Source organism: Labrus mixtus, chromosome 23 (assembly GCF_963584025.1).
Source record: "Labrus mixtus chromosome 23, fLabMix1.1, whole genome shotgun sequence".
In the NCBI taxonomy this organism is placed as follows: domain Eukaryota; kingdom Metazoa; phylum Chordata; class Actinopteri; order Labriformes; family Labridae; genus Labrus; species Labrus mixtus.
This window is the reverse complement of record NC_083634.1, coordinates 5704072-5724150: the sequence shown is the minus strand read 5'-3', so window position 1 is coordinate 5724150 and position 20079 is coordinate 5704072. Positions and strand designations below refer to the sequence as shown.

The 20079-nt window shown below is 42.6% G+C and overlaps 2 protein-coding genes across 6 annotated transcripts in view; both read right to left on the bottom strand.

Annotated features, from left to right (window-relative positions):
• rap1gds1 (RAP1, GTP-GDP dissociation stimulator 1) overlaps positions 1–14528 on the bottom strand; it is a 28936-nt gene extending 14408 nt beyond the window's left edge. For 2 of the 3 annotated variants that reach the window (XM_061030693.1, XM_061030694.1), the window contains exons 1-5: positions 14165–14528; positions 9326–9433; positions 8277–8399; positions 5515–5640; positions 2258–2404 (exon numbers count right to left, since the gene is read on the bottom strand). In XM_061030693.1, the coding sequence (XP_060886676.1) occupies positions 2258–2404; positions 5515–5640; positions 8277–8399; positions 9326–9433; positions 14165–14168 (508 nt within the window). In that variant the 5' untranslated portion in view covers positions 14169–14528. The remainder of the gene's footprint in view (positions 1–2257; positions 2405–5514; positions 5641–8276; positions 8400–9325; positions 9434–14164) is intronic. The other variant, XM_061030695.1, reaches the window with a different exon arrangement.
• A 3239-nt stretch (positions 14529–17767) lies between these two features.
• afap1 (actin filament associated protein 1) overlaps positions 17768–20079 on the bottom strand; it is an 81030-nt gene continuing 78718 nt past the window's right edge. For all 3 annotated transcript variants that reach the window (XM_061031363.1, XM_061031362.1, XM_061031364.1), the window contains 3 exons: positions 19689–19879; positions 19342–19506; positions 17768–19248 (listed from right to left, as the gene is read on the bottom strand). In XM_061031363.1, the coding sequence (XP_060887346.1) occupies positions 19222–19248; positions 19342–19506; positions 19689–19879 (383 nt within the window). In that variant the 3' untranslated portion in view covers positions 17768–19221. The remainder of the gene's footprint in view (positions 19249–19341; positions 19507–19688; positions 19880–20079) is intronic.

The following is a 20079-nucleotide window of genomic DNA, read 5'->3' as shown; positions in this document are numbered from 1 at the left end:
TCAGTGCCACCAAACTCTACTGACAAAATCGATAATTTTACCCCCCAGAAGAAGGGAGTTGCTGTGCTAGGGCTGCCACCACTGGTTCATTTCAGTAATTCAGATGTTTAAAATGGGTGTCAAGGATCCTAAACAATATTCATAAAACACAAAAACAGAGCGATTGAGGCAGTGGTGGACAAACACATGCAATGCGTGCTGCTAAGGTAAAATAAGTGTTTTTGTCATGGAGTCTGGTGGCTGCAAAGAGAGTGATGTTAAGTGTTTTTATTTTTGTTTCAAGATTCAAGGGTTCACTATGAATCTGAAATTTGTTACCCAGAATTTCTAAAAGCTATCTCATAGTATGTTACTTCAACCCATTAATGAGATTGTATAATCCTTCAAATACAATGACTAATGGACAGATCAGGACCTGTTCTAATACCACACTTGTATCCGTCATATCTTGCATCTTTTCCTAAGGGGAAACCTTTTAACTGCAGCAGCTGATTCAGAGTGAATAAATGGGGAGTTGTCTCAACATTAACTATATATGAAGCGTCAGCGAGATGCAGAAAGCTGCTGAAAGCTGCAGAAAAGCCACAAAAATTCATCCACTCTGTGAGAGCCACCAAAAGCCCTCTCATCAATCAGCCAAACACATCAGAGACTTGGTCGAGGGCCAAAAGACACCTTGGCAGGAGGTCTGAGTCTGTCAGATCACACACTGTCTGTTCTCAACAAGCTCGGCTATCACAAAGACACAGAGTGCAGCAGCAAAGACCGGAAAACGAGATGCAAGCAGGGACGCAGTGGAGGGAAAAATCACCTGGTTTAGCATCCCAAACAGAGCAGATAAATGATGAAGATTAGATTTAGTCTAAACCTTGCACACTTTAGAAAAATGCAATCATTTCATTGCACCCAATACATTAAATACAAATGAATTATGTCAATTAGAAACTGCTGGGGGCGCTACAGGAAATTCAGAGGGTGACCAAAGTTTATTAGACGCATCTTAAAGGGCAAACAAATGGATTTACCAAATTTCAAGGCAATCCATCCAATTACTGTTAAGATATTTTAGTCTTAACCCTGCACACTTTAGTTTTGTTGCTGCCAAATCATTGAAGACCCAAAAATTTTGTTAATTTTATACTGCTGGTGGCACTACATGGAAATGCAGAGGATCACTACCATCTTGAAGGGACAATGAATAGATGTACCAAATTTAAAAGGCAATTTATACAATCATTGTTTCGATATTTAAACATAAAAAGAGAGCGACATCATCATCCTACCATACATGTCATAAGACATCAGACAACTGGCTGATTCTGATCTACCTGATGAGTCTGTAAATAATTCAAAACTTACAGGAGTTTAGTAGATTCCCACAAAATGACGCGATACCTGGGCGGTGGAGATCGCCGTTTGGGGGGAGTTTGTATTTTAATCAAATGTGTTTATTTCCTCTTAATTAATTTAGTTTTTGCAACAAACAACTTTTATCTGCTCATCTTATCCACGCATGCGCACAGACACAAACACCAGGAGTATGCCTCGCGTTTTGAAAAGTTTTGTTATTTATAGGAGTTCAGCATCAGCAGCAAGCAGCTGAACATTAACATTAGCCATGAGAAGCTTCAGTTTTGATCGGAGCAAGACACCTCCAGCTGTGCTTTTATGAGAGGGATGTACGGACAGAACCTTCTCTTTCTATCTGACGCTGATGCGATTCTGTTCTTTAGGTTTTGCTGCGTCTTATCTCCCCGCAGGAGTCGAGAGGGGATTTTTTTCCCCCAAAAGTTTTGTTATGTTGCACCGAGCTGCAAAAGTGCGCTCAGTGAGGTCCTTGCACTCTCATGCACTCTCTCTCCCCAGCTCTCTTGTGCGCTGCGCGCAACAATTTTATGAATAAATAAAAAATAAATAAAACAGGCTTGAAATATACTTGGGCTGCCCGCCCAGGTATCGTCTATGTGTGGGGAAACACTGTAGAGGAAGTAGAAAGGTACTCCTAATATAAGACCAGACTCTCAGGAAATATATTTAACTGCAGATTACCTCAGAGGTGAAGATGGAAAAGCAACAGAGAGCATGAGAGAAACAGCAGGAGAAAATTCAGACGAAGAAGGTAAAATCACAGAATCTCCAGGTTCAACCAAACTATCTCATTAAAAAAACAATCATGGTCTGTGTATAAGAAAGAGAACATCCGCTGATTAGTGGAGATTAGTCAACAGTTGTTCTTGGGGGGAAAGATGGTCATTACCATTATCATTGCTATAGTTCATCAGCATGCCACAAAAGACAGTCAAGAGCTTCTCATTTTCCGGCTCAGTATTTTGGTAGAGCGATTTAATGTGATCAGCTACTATCTGAGCGCCTCCTGCCAGGTCAACTGCACTCCTGCCCTCATCTGCAAAACAAAGAGGCCAGGACACAAATCAACCACAAAGCAAAGGATAAAAAGTGAATAAATTAAAGTCAAACACAACCTGAAAAATACATGGGAAAGTAATGTTACGTAAGCAGTACAAAAACATACAAATCAATGCAAACTAAGGTTGAAAATACATCCAAATACTGAATAAAACATGTGCAAAGAAAATAATTACGGCCTCAAATATTCATATCAAGGAAAACGTGTTCACATGAGGCTCATTTTATATCTTTTTAAATATTTATATCCATGTAGTACAGCTTGGTTTAATAAACTTCAACATTAAATTGTTGGCCATAATGTTTTAACTTCTGTTGAATCATTTTGTGTGGTAACAGAATAAAGCTAAAGCTCTCCCTGCACAATTTAGGAAAATAAAATCACATTAACATGAACTGATGGTGGCGCTACAGCAAAAAGACAAATTCAGATCATCACCAAGATTGATGAAAAGCAACTTAAAGGGAAATAGTATGGATGTACCAAATTTGAAGACAATGTGTTTCATCACTGGGAAGATATTTTGGGCTTGCCCACTTTAGAAAAATTAAGCCTAGAGCCAAATCATTCAACACCAAAAAACAACATAAGTTTGAAACTGGTGGTGGCGCTACAGGAATTTTCAGAGGGTCACCAAAGTTTATCTAAGGCATCTTAAAGGGGAAATGAATGGACGTAACAAATTTCAAGGCAATCTATCCAATTATTGTAAAGATATTTTAGTCTGAACCTTGGACACTTTAGAAAAATGCAATCATTTCATTGCACCCAAAACATTAAATACAAAAGGATTACGTTAACTCAAAACTGTTGGTGGCGCTATAGGAAATTCAGAGGATCACCAAAGTTGATCAGAAGCATCTTAACAAGGAAATGAATGGATGTGTCAAATTTCATGGCAATTTCTCTACTCATTGTGAAGATACTTGGGGCTTAACCCTGCACACTTGTGAAATATATAATATTTTTGTTGCAGCCAGATCACAAAAATTACATTCATTTCAAACTGTTGGTGGCGCTACAGGGAAATTCAGAGCATCACCAAAGTCGATCAAAAGCATCTTAACGAGGAAATCAATGGATGTGCCAAATTACACAACAATCCATTAAAGGCAGGGTGCAAAAACTAGCATGATTTTGAAAGTAGCATTCCCTCAGTGCACTGTCCACACCCAATATAGATATTTTGGTTTAATTTCTGCAGGCTTCAGAAAAATCCAAGAATTTTGTTGCAGCCAAAACTAAATACCGTCGATGGCATCAAAAAAAGGGACTAGTATCTTTAACATGTTTAAGTAAGTTATAGATTATTGAGTTTGGATATGTTTAGTAAAATCAAGCCTTTGTTTTCAGGGTCTGTTTCCGGATCAAACCCTCTTTAATGACCAGTACACTTTACCTTGGAGAGACAATAAATTCACAGTACTGCTGACTGTCTCTCTGGGAGGCTTTGTCTGGTAGAACAGCTGCCAAAGGAAGCGTTACATGAGTCAGCCTGTTATGTACCAGTGCGTCTGCTACTTTCATTCACTCTCGGCTGCCTCAGCAACACAGCAACGCCATGTGGATGACATTTTCTGTTTCTCTTCTGTTAATGCAATAGCAATCAAGTTTGTTTTTTTATAGCACTTAACCGACGTTACAAAGGGCTTTACGACACAGAAAACAAACAATAACATAAATACAATGTAGGAATAAAACAGGTTAACATACAGATTAAATGATGGTTGATAAAAATCGTCTTGATAGAGGTGAAATAATCAAACTCCTTGATCTCTCAGCGTTTAGAGGTGGTTTCTTACTCCTTAAAGATGAAATGTCAGTGTACACTCTAGAGAAAAGCAGTAAATTAAACCTTATTTCATCATGTCGGTCTGAATAGGTTTCCTTTTATCCTCCTGAAGAAACTGCCGCAGCTTCTTCTTCACTACATCGTGTTTCTTTAAGATGGCGAGCAGCTGCTTCTCCACACTCTCCCCCGTGCGTCTTTCATAAATCCACGCCAGCTCACGGAGACCTCCCTCCACTCAAACAAATGTCACCTCCCAGCAGATTCCAAAGATGTCCGGCTTTTCAACCCGAGGAGAAACCATGCACCAGAACTGACAGCTGTGATTAAAGCCTCTAAAGCTGGTCGCAGAATCAGGCTTTAACTCTAATTCTCCCCCCGAGGTCAATTTCCAAATGCTCAACGGGTTCTCTTTCAACCGACAAGTTTAAACATCACTTTAAGATACAACATGAAGAATTTTTACACTGAAATATCTGAACCAATAAAGTAGTAGCGCCAGTAGTGTACTGGTTGGTGCTTGCGCCACATGTACAGAAACTCTTATCCTCCACGCGGGCAACCCGGGTTCAAGTCCGACCTGTGACGCATTTCCGGCATGTCCCTCCCAACTCTTTCTCTCCCCAATTTCTGACACTATCCACTTTCCTATCTCTAAAAAAGCCCCCAAAACAATGTAAATAATGTTGTATGTTATATTTTTTGTTGAGTACGTCAAATATTTCCAACAGTTATCAAAACCAGAGAAATACGTAATTTTAGAGTTGTAACAGCGAACTCTTGTCTCACCGGCCGCCATGACAGATACGACATGTTTATCGTCATTATTTGTGTTTAATAATGCAGCTGAAAAATTGTGCAGAACTGGACTGAAAAATGCAACTTTTTGTCTTTTAGGGGGCAGTCGTACTCAGCTTGAATGCATCTCTTATGTCTTGTATTTAACTGGTTGTGTGTTTGTGGTATTGATTTGCGTTAATATGTGTCATCACTATGTTTGTTTTCCTCCAGACTTCAAAATACAGCCGCTAATGAGGGTCAAATAAACACATTGATCTCAGAGTGTCATTTCCCTAACCACTGCATTTCCCTCTCTGTGTCTGCAGAGAGTATTTCCCAGCATGCACTGCTACAGCCCTGTGAAAGGTTTCTGTCTGTGAAACACTTTATTGAAGATCAAAGCTCGGTGTGCTGCAACAACAATTTTACGACTGATTTTCCATTAGCTCTGTTGATGGTGTTGACGGGGCTCATGAGGGATTCAATGTTCCCTCAGAAAAAGCAAACTCCTACTTACGGCTGTCGTAACAGATGTTGCCAAGAGCTCTGCCGGTCTGCAGGAGAACCTCCTGGTCGCTGGAGTTTAACAGCTGAATGAGAGGAGGGATGAGACCGGCTTCCACACAGGGACTCCGAATGAACTCTGAGGGAGGGAGAGGAGTAACAAAACAGGTCAGTGTGAAAACTTGAAAAGTGAAACTTGTTCTAGGAAGTAAATACCACCAATCTGCTCTCTATTCAGGTAACTGGAGGGGTCTACACGACTAGGATATCCAAAAGAGATGAAATAAAGGAAAAGGAAAAATTGACGCTGATCCAAAACCAACATGGTCTATCAGCACATTCTTCCTCACCATCCTCCCCCATCCCCACCAAGCAGTCCGGATTGGTTCAGTACCGTTTGGTACGGTAAATCCTGATCTTGCTAATGTTTCCACTTGGTAAGCGGAACATAAGCCGGATGGGGATAGCCGTGTCAGCTACGTAATAGTGTGACATCATCACAGCAGAGCGACACCATGTAGCCCGCCAACAAATTCAATGAAGAAGAACGTGACACGGCAAACAAAGAGCAACAATTGAGGACGTCCAGCACAGGTCTGCACCTCTGAGGTCAAACATTTTCTTTGTAGAAACATAAAAACCGAATGTATTCGTCGGTTTGGTGTGTTATCGTGTACACCAAGGTCTCTGAGTGTAACTGACCTGTAGTAAAACACACTCATGTATGTTGACATAACCAGCTCCTCTGAGGAAAGAATAAATTATCGAGATATCACGACAGGAGACTTTCCATGATGGAGCTGAGAGGAGTAGAAGGGTGTCTTCCTAAGGCAAGGAACAAGTACAAGGAAGGACTTGGACTTTCTGTGGAAGAAATACCACGAGGCTCGCAGGAGTCAGAATAAAAAAAATGTGGCTGTTTGCTTTCACACATTCAGCTTAACGCTAAAACTTCAGGAGTTTTGAGCATGTGTGAAATGTCTTTTTTTTAGTGCCTCAATTGCATAAAAAAAAAAATCACTATACAGTGTTTCCCCAAGGTTTACAGCTTTGGGGGGGTGGGGGGTGGGGGGTGGGGGGTGCGGGCAGACGGACGCCGACTCTTGAAGGAATCTTGGTGTTCATGTGTTACTTTTAATGACGGCTGTCCTGTTCTATCAGAAAGGTATCCTTAAATGACTTCTCTCCCTGATTTCAAACTATATCCACTATCCTATCCCTACAATAAAGGCACAAAAAGCCCAAAAATAAAATCGGGCCGCCCCCCCTAATATAATGGTAGTAGAAACACTGCTATAGAACATCATATTCATCCAATCCACACAACTGGATGAATTTTTCACCATTGTTAACAGGGACGGTAGCCAACAGGATCATTTGCCGTCTGTAGCATCCTAATAACAACCATCCAGCTAAACTAGGATGCTTCACAAATCACAAAGCCTCGAAAGGACTGAGAGAAAACAGAAAGTGTTCATTTATTACGTCTAACACCAAGTATACAGGTCTAACTTAAAGAGGACATATTCTCCCCCTTCTCCACCTTTTCAAACAGTCTCCTGTGGTCTAAATGAAACATCTGTGCTGTGCTTTGGTCAAAATATAACATGAATCAAGCACCAGAGGAGGTTTGTGACCCTGTATAAACCAGCTCTCTCAGAACGCTCCGTTTTGGTGTGTGTGTCTCTTTAAATACAATGAACCCCCCCTTGCGAGAATAAAAATGGCCGACCTGTGAAAAATTTCTAGGGTTGGAGTGGAGTCCATGGGTGGAGATACCAGGGGAGAGGATTTATTTTTTTACCAGAATCCCACTGTGACATCACAAGGAGAGAAAATTTGAAATGGAGCATTTCTCTCTGTGTTGCAGACCACAAACAAAGGACTGGATGGATTTATTTCACATTTTGTGGGTCAGTAGACACTCAGGTTACACAAATATACGTTCAGAAACACTGTAGAAGTGGATTTTTAAGAATATGTCCCCTTTAAAACCAGAGACGCCATGTAATGAACGTGGAAAAGTTCACATTTTAACCACATTGTTATTTGGGCAGCCATGTTGGATCCTCTGCATTTGTGATTGTCTTTAACAACGGTGATTAATGCTAATCAGACAAAGAGGTTTGAACATAAAATCTCAGCTGGTGCCGCTTTACACAATCGAGTCGGTTCAAACTGTCAGACAGAAAGGCGGTCGTCTTTAGCCCAGCAGTCACTTGGCTGCTCACAGACTTTTCCGGAAGCGGTGACAGATAAATGCCAGCGGGTTGCTGCCAAGCTTGGCAAACTGCTGGGGAGTGATCATTAGCTGCAGACTTGCAAGCTGCTAAAAAAAAACATTCATTATCCCGAACCTTTTCTTCCCCGAGTTCCATTCGAGACGGCTTTTTTCGACTCTAAAAGCTTCTCCGAGCTCACACAGAGTCATTATGAAAATGGAAGCTCTCTGACACAGCAGTTATGCAAGGTTTGAGTCCTTACACAATAACCCCTCAGTCACAGACAGCTTAGCTTTGAAATGCCAAGCAGGGTCGCTAAAACGATGCCCAGGTCTGAAACAGCCTGTCAGTCAAACCTGTTATTGTTTGATTCTTCAGATTTATCTTTTATACACGACTTACACGGCGGCGTCACTTTACCATCAACGTATTCCCAGAGAAAAAAACTAAAAGGATGAGAGCAGGAGGAAGTGTACAAACTGAAAACTGGAGGAACAGAGAGTCAGAGTGCTTCTGGGTTGAGAGGCTTTGAAAAAAAAAACACAAATCTCACCGTTTTTGGCCAACTCAGCTATGATGTTGGCTACTTTCGGAGTGTAGGAGGACTCTGGCTTTAGCAGGCCGGGGAGCAGGGGCAGGACCGCCATCTCCTGGATCTTCATGCTGGCCTCGGTGTCTGCAGGCAAAGAGAATGAACTGTAGTCACATCAATGCATGCTAAAGTCAAAGTCAAAAAATCACAGCTCTAACATGCACATATCATCCCGTAGCCAAATCGTACTGTACAGGTTTTTAAATGAATTGTCTTGAGCTTGTTTTGTAGGCAAAAGAGGAGGTGATTCTGGTGATAGCTTTGCTTCAGCACCAGGCGCCGTCTGCTGTGTTGTTAAGAAAATAATAAAATAAGTAAAAGTCACAACTATAAAAATATTGCAGGCCGGCTATTTTTTCTGGCAGGCTTTATTCTTTTATTTTGAATGATTAAAAAATAGATGAAAATGAATAAACAAATGAAAAAAAAAAAAAAAAGTCTGTATAAAAAAAAAAGAAGCCAATTTCAATATAATACACATCGTTCAAAAAGGGATAGGAAGAAGCCTAGGCTTGTCAAGTCAGGCCAGTTTCTGACCCCTGATCCACAAACAAATGTGCTAAATACATACAAAAGGGGCGGTGGGATTAAACCGCGCCATTGAGCCACCCTGGATCACCGTGTGACAGCCCTATCATGCATTCGTAGTTTAGGATAATTCCTGTGAAAGGCCTCCTCATATGCTCATCACCTGATGTGAAAACTGGCTATCGAGAGAAACTTATCAAAACGCGAGTAATCTCATTTGAGCGTCCTGAGCGAACTCCCGGTGTGTATGCCTGTGCGCGTGTGTGGATAAGAGAACAGAGGGAAATAAGATGAGCAGATTAAAGATGTGTGTTACCAAAAGCACAACCCCATCGAGGAACACACAACTACTGGTACACAATTCGGCTCAGCAGATACTCAATATTAAATGTCTTGGATCCGGATGAGGGGCAGACAAACTTAAAATTGGACGCCCCTGCTGGATTTAGACTATGACGGATGTTGATTCAGGCTCTACTCACTGTTGTTGGCGAGAGCTTTGAGCAGGCAGTCCAGGCAGCCCTCCACGCTGTCTGTGGCGCTGTCTGAAGACGCTAGCTTCAGCTTCTCCAGGGCGTCACTTAGGTTATCTGGAAACAGAAAGAGTTCATGAATAAAGACTGAGAGGTGTTTTCATCTGGAGGGATGATGGCATTCACGTAACATATAGAGAGAGACAACTTTGGCCAGTATGTTTGTCCAGGTCTAGGATTGAAAATTTTGGACCTTGGTCCAGAACTTGAGGCCAACATGGTAGAAGATCAAACTATTTTTTTTTTTTTTGTGCAAACAAATGAACCAAACGTGTGAGAAAACCTCTAAAGCTTCAAAGTGTGAGCAGAGGTGTCAAACACAGGAAAAAAAAAAACACTCCAGCATGTTCTGCAGACCAGAGATAAACTGGCAACTGTTCAAATGTGTGCGGGGATCGAGTCCAACTACCTGCAACCCACGACAGAATGAATGGCAAAGAGCTAAGGTGGCAGAGGAATATCTCAGGATGTTCATCATTTGAGACTTTGCATTCGATATTGATGTTGATTAGACCAACTGTATGATAGATATAGTGTCAATAAATTCATCTGCCTTCTACCTGTAGGAGATAGTGCTGGTGTATTAGCATAGCAAACCAACAAATGTTTTCTGTCTTTCATTCCTTCAGAAACTCCATCTCTAACCCAAGCTCCAACAAAACAGAGCACAACAGAAACCCAAAAACCAATGCAATGACTTTCCCTTATTCCAATACTTTACCCTTAATTTAATTTCCCATATTAATAAAGGTTCATTTTCAACCACAGACTGTAAATATTAATGGACAAAGCCTCCGAGTGATGTCACCCATCTGTTCCTACAGGGGGCTCAGGAGGCTCATCGGAAGCAGCTGCCATGCTGGAAATGCTGTCTCTGCCTAACTTTCAGTCAACCTAACGATAGGCTGAGAATCGGAGCTGAGGTGGGATTTAAGCCTCCTGACGAACCGTTACAACACGGCAAGCTGTTAATCATGTCAGCTACGCGCCTAACTATGGATAACATGTATCGTTCATCAAATCAAAATGGAGCAGTTTAAAGAAAATTCACCCCCCTTACAGTGTGTGTCGATCGAGACATGAGCTAATCAGACCTATTTGGGTTTTTTTTTTACCAGGCTGTAAACATGTTAATCTCTGCTGTAAAAACAGCTTTGTTGGCTGTGGTGTGTATGTGACTTCCTGTTCTTCTGCAGCCAGCCTCTAGTGGACACTCAACAAACTGCAGGATTTTACACTTCTGCATCGGCTTCATTTTTCAACACCGGAGGATGCCGCTTAGTGTCACTTTGACAAAAAAAGAAGTGTTGACAAATATGCAAACTGGTTATATAATTAAAGCAATGCATACAAAAAACAAAGAGTACAATACAACAGGTAAATAGAAGCATACAGTTGTTTTTCCTTATTGAAGCACCCAACGAAATGTCCCACAAATACTTAGATTCTACCAACAGAGAGAAGTTCAGGAGGAAGATAAAGCAGCATGGTCAGGACTAAAGAGCAGCTATGGTTATGTATGCGTGTCTGTTTGTTTAACTGCATGCCGGTCTATGCCATATGGACTGATGGTATGCTGCAGCAGCTCTACAAACATGCGTTACAGTTGTCATCCATGTTTTACTGACAAACACCCCCCCCCCCATTCAGTGTACTGCTGCTCTGGTTACATTACACCTCATTAACTGAACATGCTGTATCACTGACACATCTTACACTACAAACATACACAATGACATACAGCGAGCGTTAAGGTCAAACTGAGTTCCAGGCCATGCTCTCTGGCTGTGGGCTTCATGTGGACACACTCAGCGGTTTTCTTCCAGTTTACCTTCATGACTGAATGCGGAACAACGTCATCATCTCGCTAAGAGGTGTAATCAATTAATCTGGAGATAGTCGGGATGGTGATAGTTAAAATGTAATCAGTGTAACAATTGGTCCTTACAGAATGCGATGCCAGGGACTAAATCAGCTTGATTCAATTGTTTCCTTTCTGAATGTCCAAACTGTCGGGAGTGACGCAGCATGAAGCTGCCCCCGACGCCCCCTTTCTAATGTCCTTTCTGTCGCTAGTGTAGACATGGACGAGGAACGAGGGGGCTCTACAAGGCACTAGCTTTTATCACTCAACAGAGCTTGTTAGCTTGTTTGACAGAGTGGAGATAACAGTGGACTAATAATATCCATGTCTGTGTTGAATGTTGAGCTTTGACGTTATATCAACCGTTTACTGACGAGCGTTTGAGCGTTGCGAATTGAGTCACCGCTCTTCTGTTTGACCCCCTTTAATACAAAAGCTCCACATGTTCTAATGTACGCGAGGGGAAACTGAAATTCACAGCGCAAAGAAGGAAATATCTAACAGATGTGGTGTGGACAGCGAGCGCTCCCATCGTGCACGATGCAACGCGATCGTGTGTTGTTAGGACACGATGTTAGAGCAACGAAGTGTTTAAAAAACAACCTCATACAGTCTTTAAAAAAGGAGACTCAAGTTAAAGACGTCATCTGAAGGACGTGTATTCTGACACATACGTATACAAACAGTATCTTGTTCTTGGCTTCTTCATGTATTCAGAGTGGTGATTCCACTCTTCTGACTTCAGGAAAAACAAACATGGAGGCAGACTTTAGTTCATGACCAGCGCGCCTACTGAGAATCATGGCTTGAGCGTATTTATTTCCCCTTTCATTTTCTCTGTAATCCATTATCAGGACGATGAGTGAGGAGACGGCTTCACTGTCAGCCACATGAAACTGAACCAACGATTAATAACTGCTGCTCATCCATCCATCAAATGTTATGGATCAGTTCAACATTCCTGTGATTAATCAGCATCATTTGTTGCTCCTGACTCTGTGAGATGAAAGCAGCTCGTGGCCTTCCTCAGAGATGTTTGATAAAGATGCAATTTGTGACATTTGACAGCTGATCAACACCTCATCAACAGACTTCATATACGGATTAACAGTCTGATATCACACCTGTGCATCAGAGTAGTGCTGGGCGGTTTACCAGTTCATATTGAATACTGGTAGTTCTTGTCTGAAATGATTTTTTCATATACTGCAAATGCAATACCGGTGAATGTTGCAAAAGGCTGTGTTCTCTATTGAGAGGGGAAACTTTTTACTGCTGCACGGCTGAAGGGCACGCTGGGTAGAGTGCAGGTACAACGAACTGAGCAACCTAAAGGGGGCAACACTTGCAATTTACTCCACCACCTCAGCAGAAAGCACGTCTTGAAAAACTAAGAACATGATCTGCTTCGACCACGTCAAACAGCCCCGGTGAAAAAGTGAAATCAAAGACGGGTTGGATGTCGCTTGAATACGGGTTTGCTCGCCCTCCTGCCTGTGCCCAAGCAAAAAGCAAATAAACAAATACTGCGATATACCATGAAACCGGTATAACTTGGACAAATACAGTGAGATATGTTGTTTGTCAAACCTCCCAGCATTATAAAATATATCTTATGAAGGCACACAGCTTAAAAAACATTTTCTTCAAGAGCTACAGTCTGTTTTTGGCAGCATTTTAACTCACAATCTACAGTCTCAGCAAAACCTGAATAGGACTGACCCGTCAGGTTTGGTCCAGCTTCGGCCTCTAATTACTCTGGAGGCTGACACGCCGCTTTCTGGCTCGTTTTATCGATCGCAGAGAAGAGAAGAAGATTCATTTTAATCGTCTCAGATTGTTACAATAACACTGGGATTTCAAGCCATGCCAGCACAGTGCCTACAAACCACATGATGATACGTTGCATAATGATTGCAGACACTGTTGCATTGACCTGGTTGGTGCTGTCAGTTGCGGCGCGCAATGCACAGCAGCACACATCAATCCACAACGATAAGACACCAAATGAGAACATGAGGGATTAAACATTGTGTAATATCTCCTGAACTGTCGAAAGAAGATTGTTCTGGATGTCATTCTGCAATAAATGCAATCTGTTAATATGCATTTAAACTCAGAGAATGAACCAATATGAGTTTATAACCATTCATCAGTATTACAGAGAGCAGTGCAGTATAAACAGCAACACAAAGTGGGCTGCTGGATCCTATTGCATAACAGCTGTGGAGATGGAGGAGTGCCATCTACACCATCAGCAGCTCATTTCAGGGGGATGTGGCTTCATTCATTTAACATCTCCAGTCCCAAATGAATCACATCAGACAATTAGACATCATATCTTCAAATTAAACACGGCTTCAAGGGAGGGGGATCACGACCAGTGATGGAGGAGAGAGTGGATGGAGAGTCAGAGAAGCAGCAGCTACCCCACCCGAGATCTGAAGCTGACACGCAGGCGCACACTTTAGCTAGTCAGCCTTTTTCTCCCACTAACGTTAAAATAACAAAACTAAAGTCAACAAAAGGGAATACAGTGGTGGAATCACTGTAAGGATGATTACAAAACTGTTAACATTACATGGCTGCTAATGGGTGTCTTCATTCATAAGGAAAAACACATTTAGGGGGTTAAAATGAACGTAAAACAGTTCTTGTTAGCTGGGTAGGCTGGTGTTTCCGTTTAACTAGTTACCGTGTCATTTGGTGACTCTCAGTCGCATACATCGGTTGTTGTCGTAGTTCCCCTCTTTGAATTAATCTATATCTCCTAGGTTGTACCTTCCTTGTTGTAGATTAACCGCCCTTCAATTACAAATTACGAATTGCAACAACCACCGATACAATCTTCTGAGAATCATCAGTTAGCAGGGTAACTCGTTAAACCGTAACACTGGTTAGCGCTAGCTGGCTACGTTACTCACCCATCTCAGCGTGATGTTGATACGTAAAAAGAAACGGGGTGTTTAGCTCTCCAGGGCAGCTGGTAACGCAGTCGTACGTTGCTAGCCAGAGGCCACGCTTTCCCCTCACCGTCGTCCCTTAAAACGCCCCTAAATGATGAAACTGGGGGATTGAGTTTAGCGAGCTAGCCGGTTGGTATGAAACGGCAGCAGGCTCATGGGCGGTCGGGCAGTCCCGCTCTGATGGATGCTGCAGCGGCCTGTTCACCGGCTGATACGCGGTTAACACATCTGACTTCCTCTCATATCCACACCGACAGTCAGTCCTGCTGGCTGGCGCTCCCTTGGACGACTGGCTGAGTGTGACATGACACCATCAAGTCCGCCAACATCGAGTACCAGTACCACTTCCGGTCCCAGCCTTCGAAATAAAAGTAGTCGTGAGAATATAATAGAATAGATGTTTATTGCCATTTGCACAGGTACAGGACAGTACAGTACATTGGGATTTTTGTGCGTTTCTCCCTGAGTCAGCTTCTACAAAAAAAAGTTAAAATTATATATAAAATAGACTAGCATTGTAAGAAAAAAAAGAGTAGAAAAGTACTAAAAAAGTAAAAGTAAAAATAAATAAGTTGTAGTAACAGCTAAGTGATTTAAAATAAACTGCACAGAAGTTATACACTGTATTAAAGCAAATATATAATACGGAAAAAAATAACAAGGGGAACACTGTACAATGAAATAAAATATAAATAAGTTTTCTTATTGCACTTATTATCTCTTATTGCACCTGAGGTTATTGCACACATATTTTCCACATTATATAATTGCACTGTTTTTTGTTTTTAAGGTTAATATTGCACACTTGTGTTGCACTGTGAGGAAGAATGTGGCTGCCAAACCATTTCTACCAGCAGTGGCGATTCTAGAGTCTGTTGGGGCCCTGGGTAAAATAAATTGGGGGCCCTACAACCCACATTTATCACCATAATGTCTGCAATTGTCCTGAAGCTTACTCCCCTTCCCCTACAGTATTTTACTGTTTCTTTTTTCTCTCCTATAGACAGATAATTCCTCTTTATTTTCTATTTTTGGTAATCACACCAATAATGCATGCAATGCTTTGCAAGGCAACAAAAGTGGATGCTTTTAAACGGGGACCCTTATGGAGGTTTCCTATTGTCATTTTTTGGGTCGCTGCTGTGGTTTTGTGAGCCCTCAGGGGCCCCCTACTGGTCTGGGCCCAAAGCAGTTGCCTGCCGTGCCTGTAGACAAGCAGTGCCTCCTTCTGCCAGGCCCGCTCTTTGGCAATCCAGTGAAAGTTTCTTGTCTCCTATCACAGATTTTTCTAAATACAATAATCAAAATGACTAATATATCAAAGTGTCTTAATGCAATTTGAGTTGAACTTACCTTTGATTTTCTTAAAAAACTATACAGTAAAATCTGCACAAAATTCTCCGGACTACAGTCAGGGACATGAGGAATAAGAATGCATTGAAAGTTTATTTTCAGCATAAAATATTAAATATGACTCAAATATCAAAGTGTCATAATTCAATTGGAGCAGACTTTGGCTTTAATTATCTCAAAAACTACATACAGTAAAATCTGCTGAAAATTCAGCAGTTATTATTGATCGTCCTCATTTCCAAAAGCCTCTCTGCTCCTGAACTCAGCACCGAGACCAGTTAATTAAAACGACCACTAGGTGGTGCTGCTTCTTTAGAGATTACATCTGATTCTGAGGAGCTGCAGAGGTTTGACCTTTGACCGGATGGTGCTGCAGAGAGAAGACCCTTAGAGATCTCTTCAATATCTCTGTTTATACAGCACAAGAGTGATGCAGTCATTTATTCTCCTCTGACGTATTTAAATACTTTTTATCTCTTTCATCTTTGTCAAACTAAGTCATTTCATACTTTATATACATTCTTTTAAATTAATGTTTGGCTTATCTATTCCACTATCTTTCCATTTCCCCTCATTATTACTGCACAAACAGAGCCCTGGTGTACAGCGCCCCCTGCTGGGCATGCCATTTTAGATCAATGTGCGTGGTCATATGTGCACTGCATACATGCAAACCTTTTCTGGCTTCAGAAATCTGTTTTGAGTTATTTTTTTTGAGCTGTCTCAGCCAATTAAAAAGCTTATGATACATTTAGTCTTCTCTCCTCTGCTTATAGTCCCTCCAACTGCACATACCAATAGTTTGTTCCAATATTTATAAGTAGATAATAGAAATATTTACATCATTATACTCTTGCATGCATGGCTTCTGTGTATGTATGTGATGCATCCTGATCAAAAGTCATCGTCCTCTCAATGTCAGAGTCAGAGCAGGCAGGAAGGTGACAGAGTGATTGACAGCTCAGTCTGTTCCTGTGACTGAGACGCTGCACACGCATAGTTCATGACTTCTGAGGGGGCTCGGTTTGGACAGCAGGATGTGACAATCACATTTCTCAAAAAAGACAGAGTCAGTGGGAGCTGTTTGTCAGGAGGTTTATTCATGTTATGTACAAGCATGTGTGTCACCGAGGCGGTAACTGTCTGAGAATACAACAGAGTAGAAAAATGGATTAAGGTGCAAAAAAACAAACACTGATGTACAAGACTGTACCCCCCCCACACCCTCCCACACCCCACAAACCCCTCCCACAAACCCAAGCCATGAACAACAGCAGGTTCCCACATCGGACATGTCGCTCAGTTTGAAGCCACACGGAGCCGACGGGGGATCAAAAAGAACAAAACACTTGCAGATAAAAGTCCCCATGTGCCGCTGTCTTCACGCTAACATGCTGACTAGTGTCTAACTCACAGGTCTGTTGGTTATCGGTTTGAAAGCAGGTTGAGGATAGAACATATTTACAAGACTGAAGAGGCGTCGGCGCCTGTGTGCAGCATGAAGTCCCAAACTGGAGCAGTATTACAGGAAGCACCTAGAATACACAGACTGCACAGAAGAAATGGACGTTACCTACTGGTTCTAAAAGAAGCTAATGCAGAAGTCATTTCTTACTGCATTACTTCTAATGGCCAGCAGGGGGGCGACTCAAGTGGCTGCAAACAAATTGTCTGATTGTATGAGCCCAGGTGAGAAATAAGAGCCGTCTGCTCGGTTGATTTATGACCTCAGTAAAGTTAACCAAAGCATGCGAAGAGTCTCAATCTGTTGTTACAGGTTTTCTTCTTTTGTAAATTTGAGTTCAGGTTTTGAGTCAAAAGGACAAAAACTATCTCAGCGAAGTTCCAATCACGTGAGAGGTTTCCACCCTGACACCTGGATATGTCACTTAAAGGGCCTGTGTCCACCTGCCGGGTTTGGATGAAGTGTTTGTGCGCTGTGAATAAAAGCGCTGCATGTGCAAAGTCTTGTCTCCATGACAACAGTGTGTATGGCTGACACTGCTCCGCTGCTTTTGACTGTATATTTCATGTTCAAGATATTTTTGTTCCCCTTCACCTTGAGCATCAACTGGAGGATGTTCGTCCTCTGGAGGATGACGGCCCCACTACCACTGACACGGAGGATGTGGGGACACGACGTGATCCACAGGCGACTTAAATACCAGGAACAGAAATATTTTATAGACGGAGCGCCTTTCTGAAAAGTTGAACGATTTTCAACTAGAAGAGCTCGGAGTGGCTGCTGCGAACGCTCTTTCCTTAAAAGGGAACAACTAAAGTAAGACGCTGCAGATAAAAACGTCAGGTGGACACCGACCCTCAGACAACCCCCCCCACCCCGAAAAAAAAGATGGCGACTGTCAAAAACCAATAGGTTGATACGTCCTCTCCTTTGACACAGTCTGAATACTATACAATATCAACATGTTAGCAAAGCAGATACAGGGAAACACAAAACTGTAAAAAAGCACCATAACAACGTGACATTGATGGAATGTGTGTGTGTGTGTGTGTGTGTGTGTGTGTGTGTGTGAAGAAGTCTGCTAACAAAGTCAGTCTTTCATTCAGCAGAACACTCAGTAATTTGAGCTCACAGCTCGTACTTCTCTGTCAGTCGGTGTATTGATGATGGGTTTGGAATGGACTTTAAGACATTGGGTGCACACACACACACACACACACACACTTGCGCACACACACACACACACACTTGCGCACACACACGCACACACACGCACACACACACACGCACACACACACACACACACACAGTTCACAGGGTTACAGTTAACCAGTGACGTGATTGGAGGAGCTGGACTGAGGCTACTATTATCATTAGGTTTGAGAGTACGAGCTCTGAATCGAAAGGGGGGCGGCCATGTTTCCTCCTGAGCGGTTTAAAACACACCAGAGTCCTGCTTTAAAACTGAGAAGGGGACACGATTCGAAAATATTCATTCATTTATCGATTTCACGCGACTTTAACCTCATCTTTAAAATATAGATTTTGTGTTATTGTAACAGCTCCCGGTCGTAACGCAGAACCACAGCTGACCTCTGTGACTTGGCTCTCACGGCCTCAGGCGTCTACTTCCTGTTCATCGTGGTTTAATGTCGGAATTTGTCGGCTCTTCAGGATCATTTTGTTTTTCAGCAGAGCCACACTGATGCTCAATCATGCACCGTGTACGAGATCCGTCTAAGGGTCTGTGGAGCGCCGCTAATCGAGTGACGAAAGCTTTAAATATATAGAGACATAAATAAACAAAGGGAAGCTAGTATCTCCTTTAAACATTTACAAATAAATACTTGGTTTCCACCTTTTTGAACCCAAACTGACAAAATGGATTTGAATGGAAAGAAAAGAAAAAAAAAAGATGGCTGCTTGAAGAAAAGAGCACGGCGGACAACAACAAGTGGCACAGCTTAGCACACTGAGCAGGCTCGACAGTAAAGACGTCTGTATGTTGAGGAGCCGACAGGAAGCTAAAAGCAGCGACTTGTTTTCAGGTTCATGTGGATGTGCTGAGCTCGTGTCCTCCCCTCTCAACACTCTCACACTGTAAGAACAGTCTTAAATAAATATATACACAATTTATAAAAAAAATTAAAAAAAAGAAACAAAGGAAGTGAGACAGGTCAGATGTGCCGGGTGATGATTATGTGCCGCTCTTCTGCTCCCACTCCTGCAGAACAGAGAGAGAGAGAGAGAGACTCTGGGTTAGCATGAAGCGACACACTTTAACATGATCACAGTCACACCCAGGGCGACCTCTGACCTTGGCCTTCCTGAGGACGTGTCCCCGGACTGTCGAGGGCTTCTGGGCCCCCTGCCGGCGGAGCAGGGAGGCGCTGTTGACCGGCAGGGAGCAGGACTCTGTGTCGCTGGTGTCACAGCTGGAGAACGGAGAGGACCCCTGAGTCCGTCGCGTCATGGCTGGCGACTACACACACACACACACACACACACACACACACACACACACACACACACACACACACACAAAAAGGAAGGAAGAAGAATCAGACAGGAGAACTTTTAGATCTACTGTAGAAGTGTTCCTGGGAGCAGAATAACAATAGAGCACGATGCAGAGGTACGGGGGGGGGTCTCAGGCGTTCTGACCTGGAGTCCAGACGAGCCTGTTTTTGGTTCGATGGTGAGGCCCAGGGTGACGCCGCCGCTCAGGGCTTTCTTCAGGCTCTCCTTCACCTCCGTCAGCTCCAGCTCCAGGTTCACGCGCTCCTCCTCCTTCAGCCTGCAGTCCTCCTCCACCTTCTTCAGGCGCTCCGACAGCGAGGCGAGGGAACGCTTGCCTAAAAGGAAGGAGGGAAGGGGATTCATTCTCTGAGTTTTGATCACTTTAATACAACTTTTGTATTTAACTCCTTTAATCAACCTCTTCTTCTGAGTGTCTCTCTCTCTCTCTCTGTCTCTCTCTCTCCCTCTCTCTCTTGCTCTCTCTCTCTCTGTCTCTCTCTCTCTCTCTGTCTCTCTCTCTGTTTCTCTGTCTCTC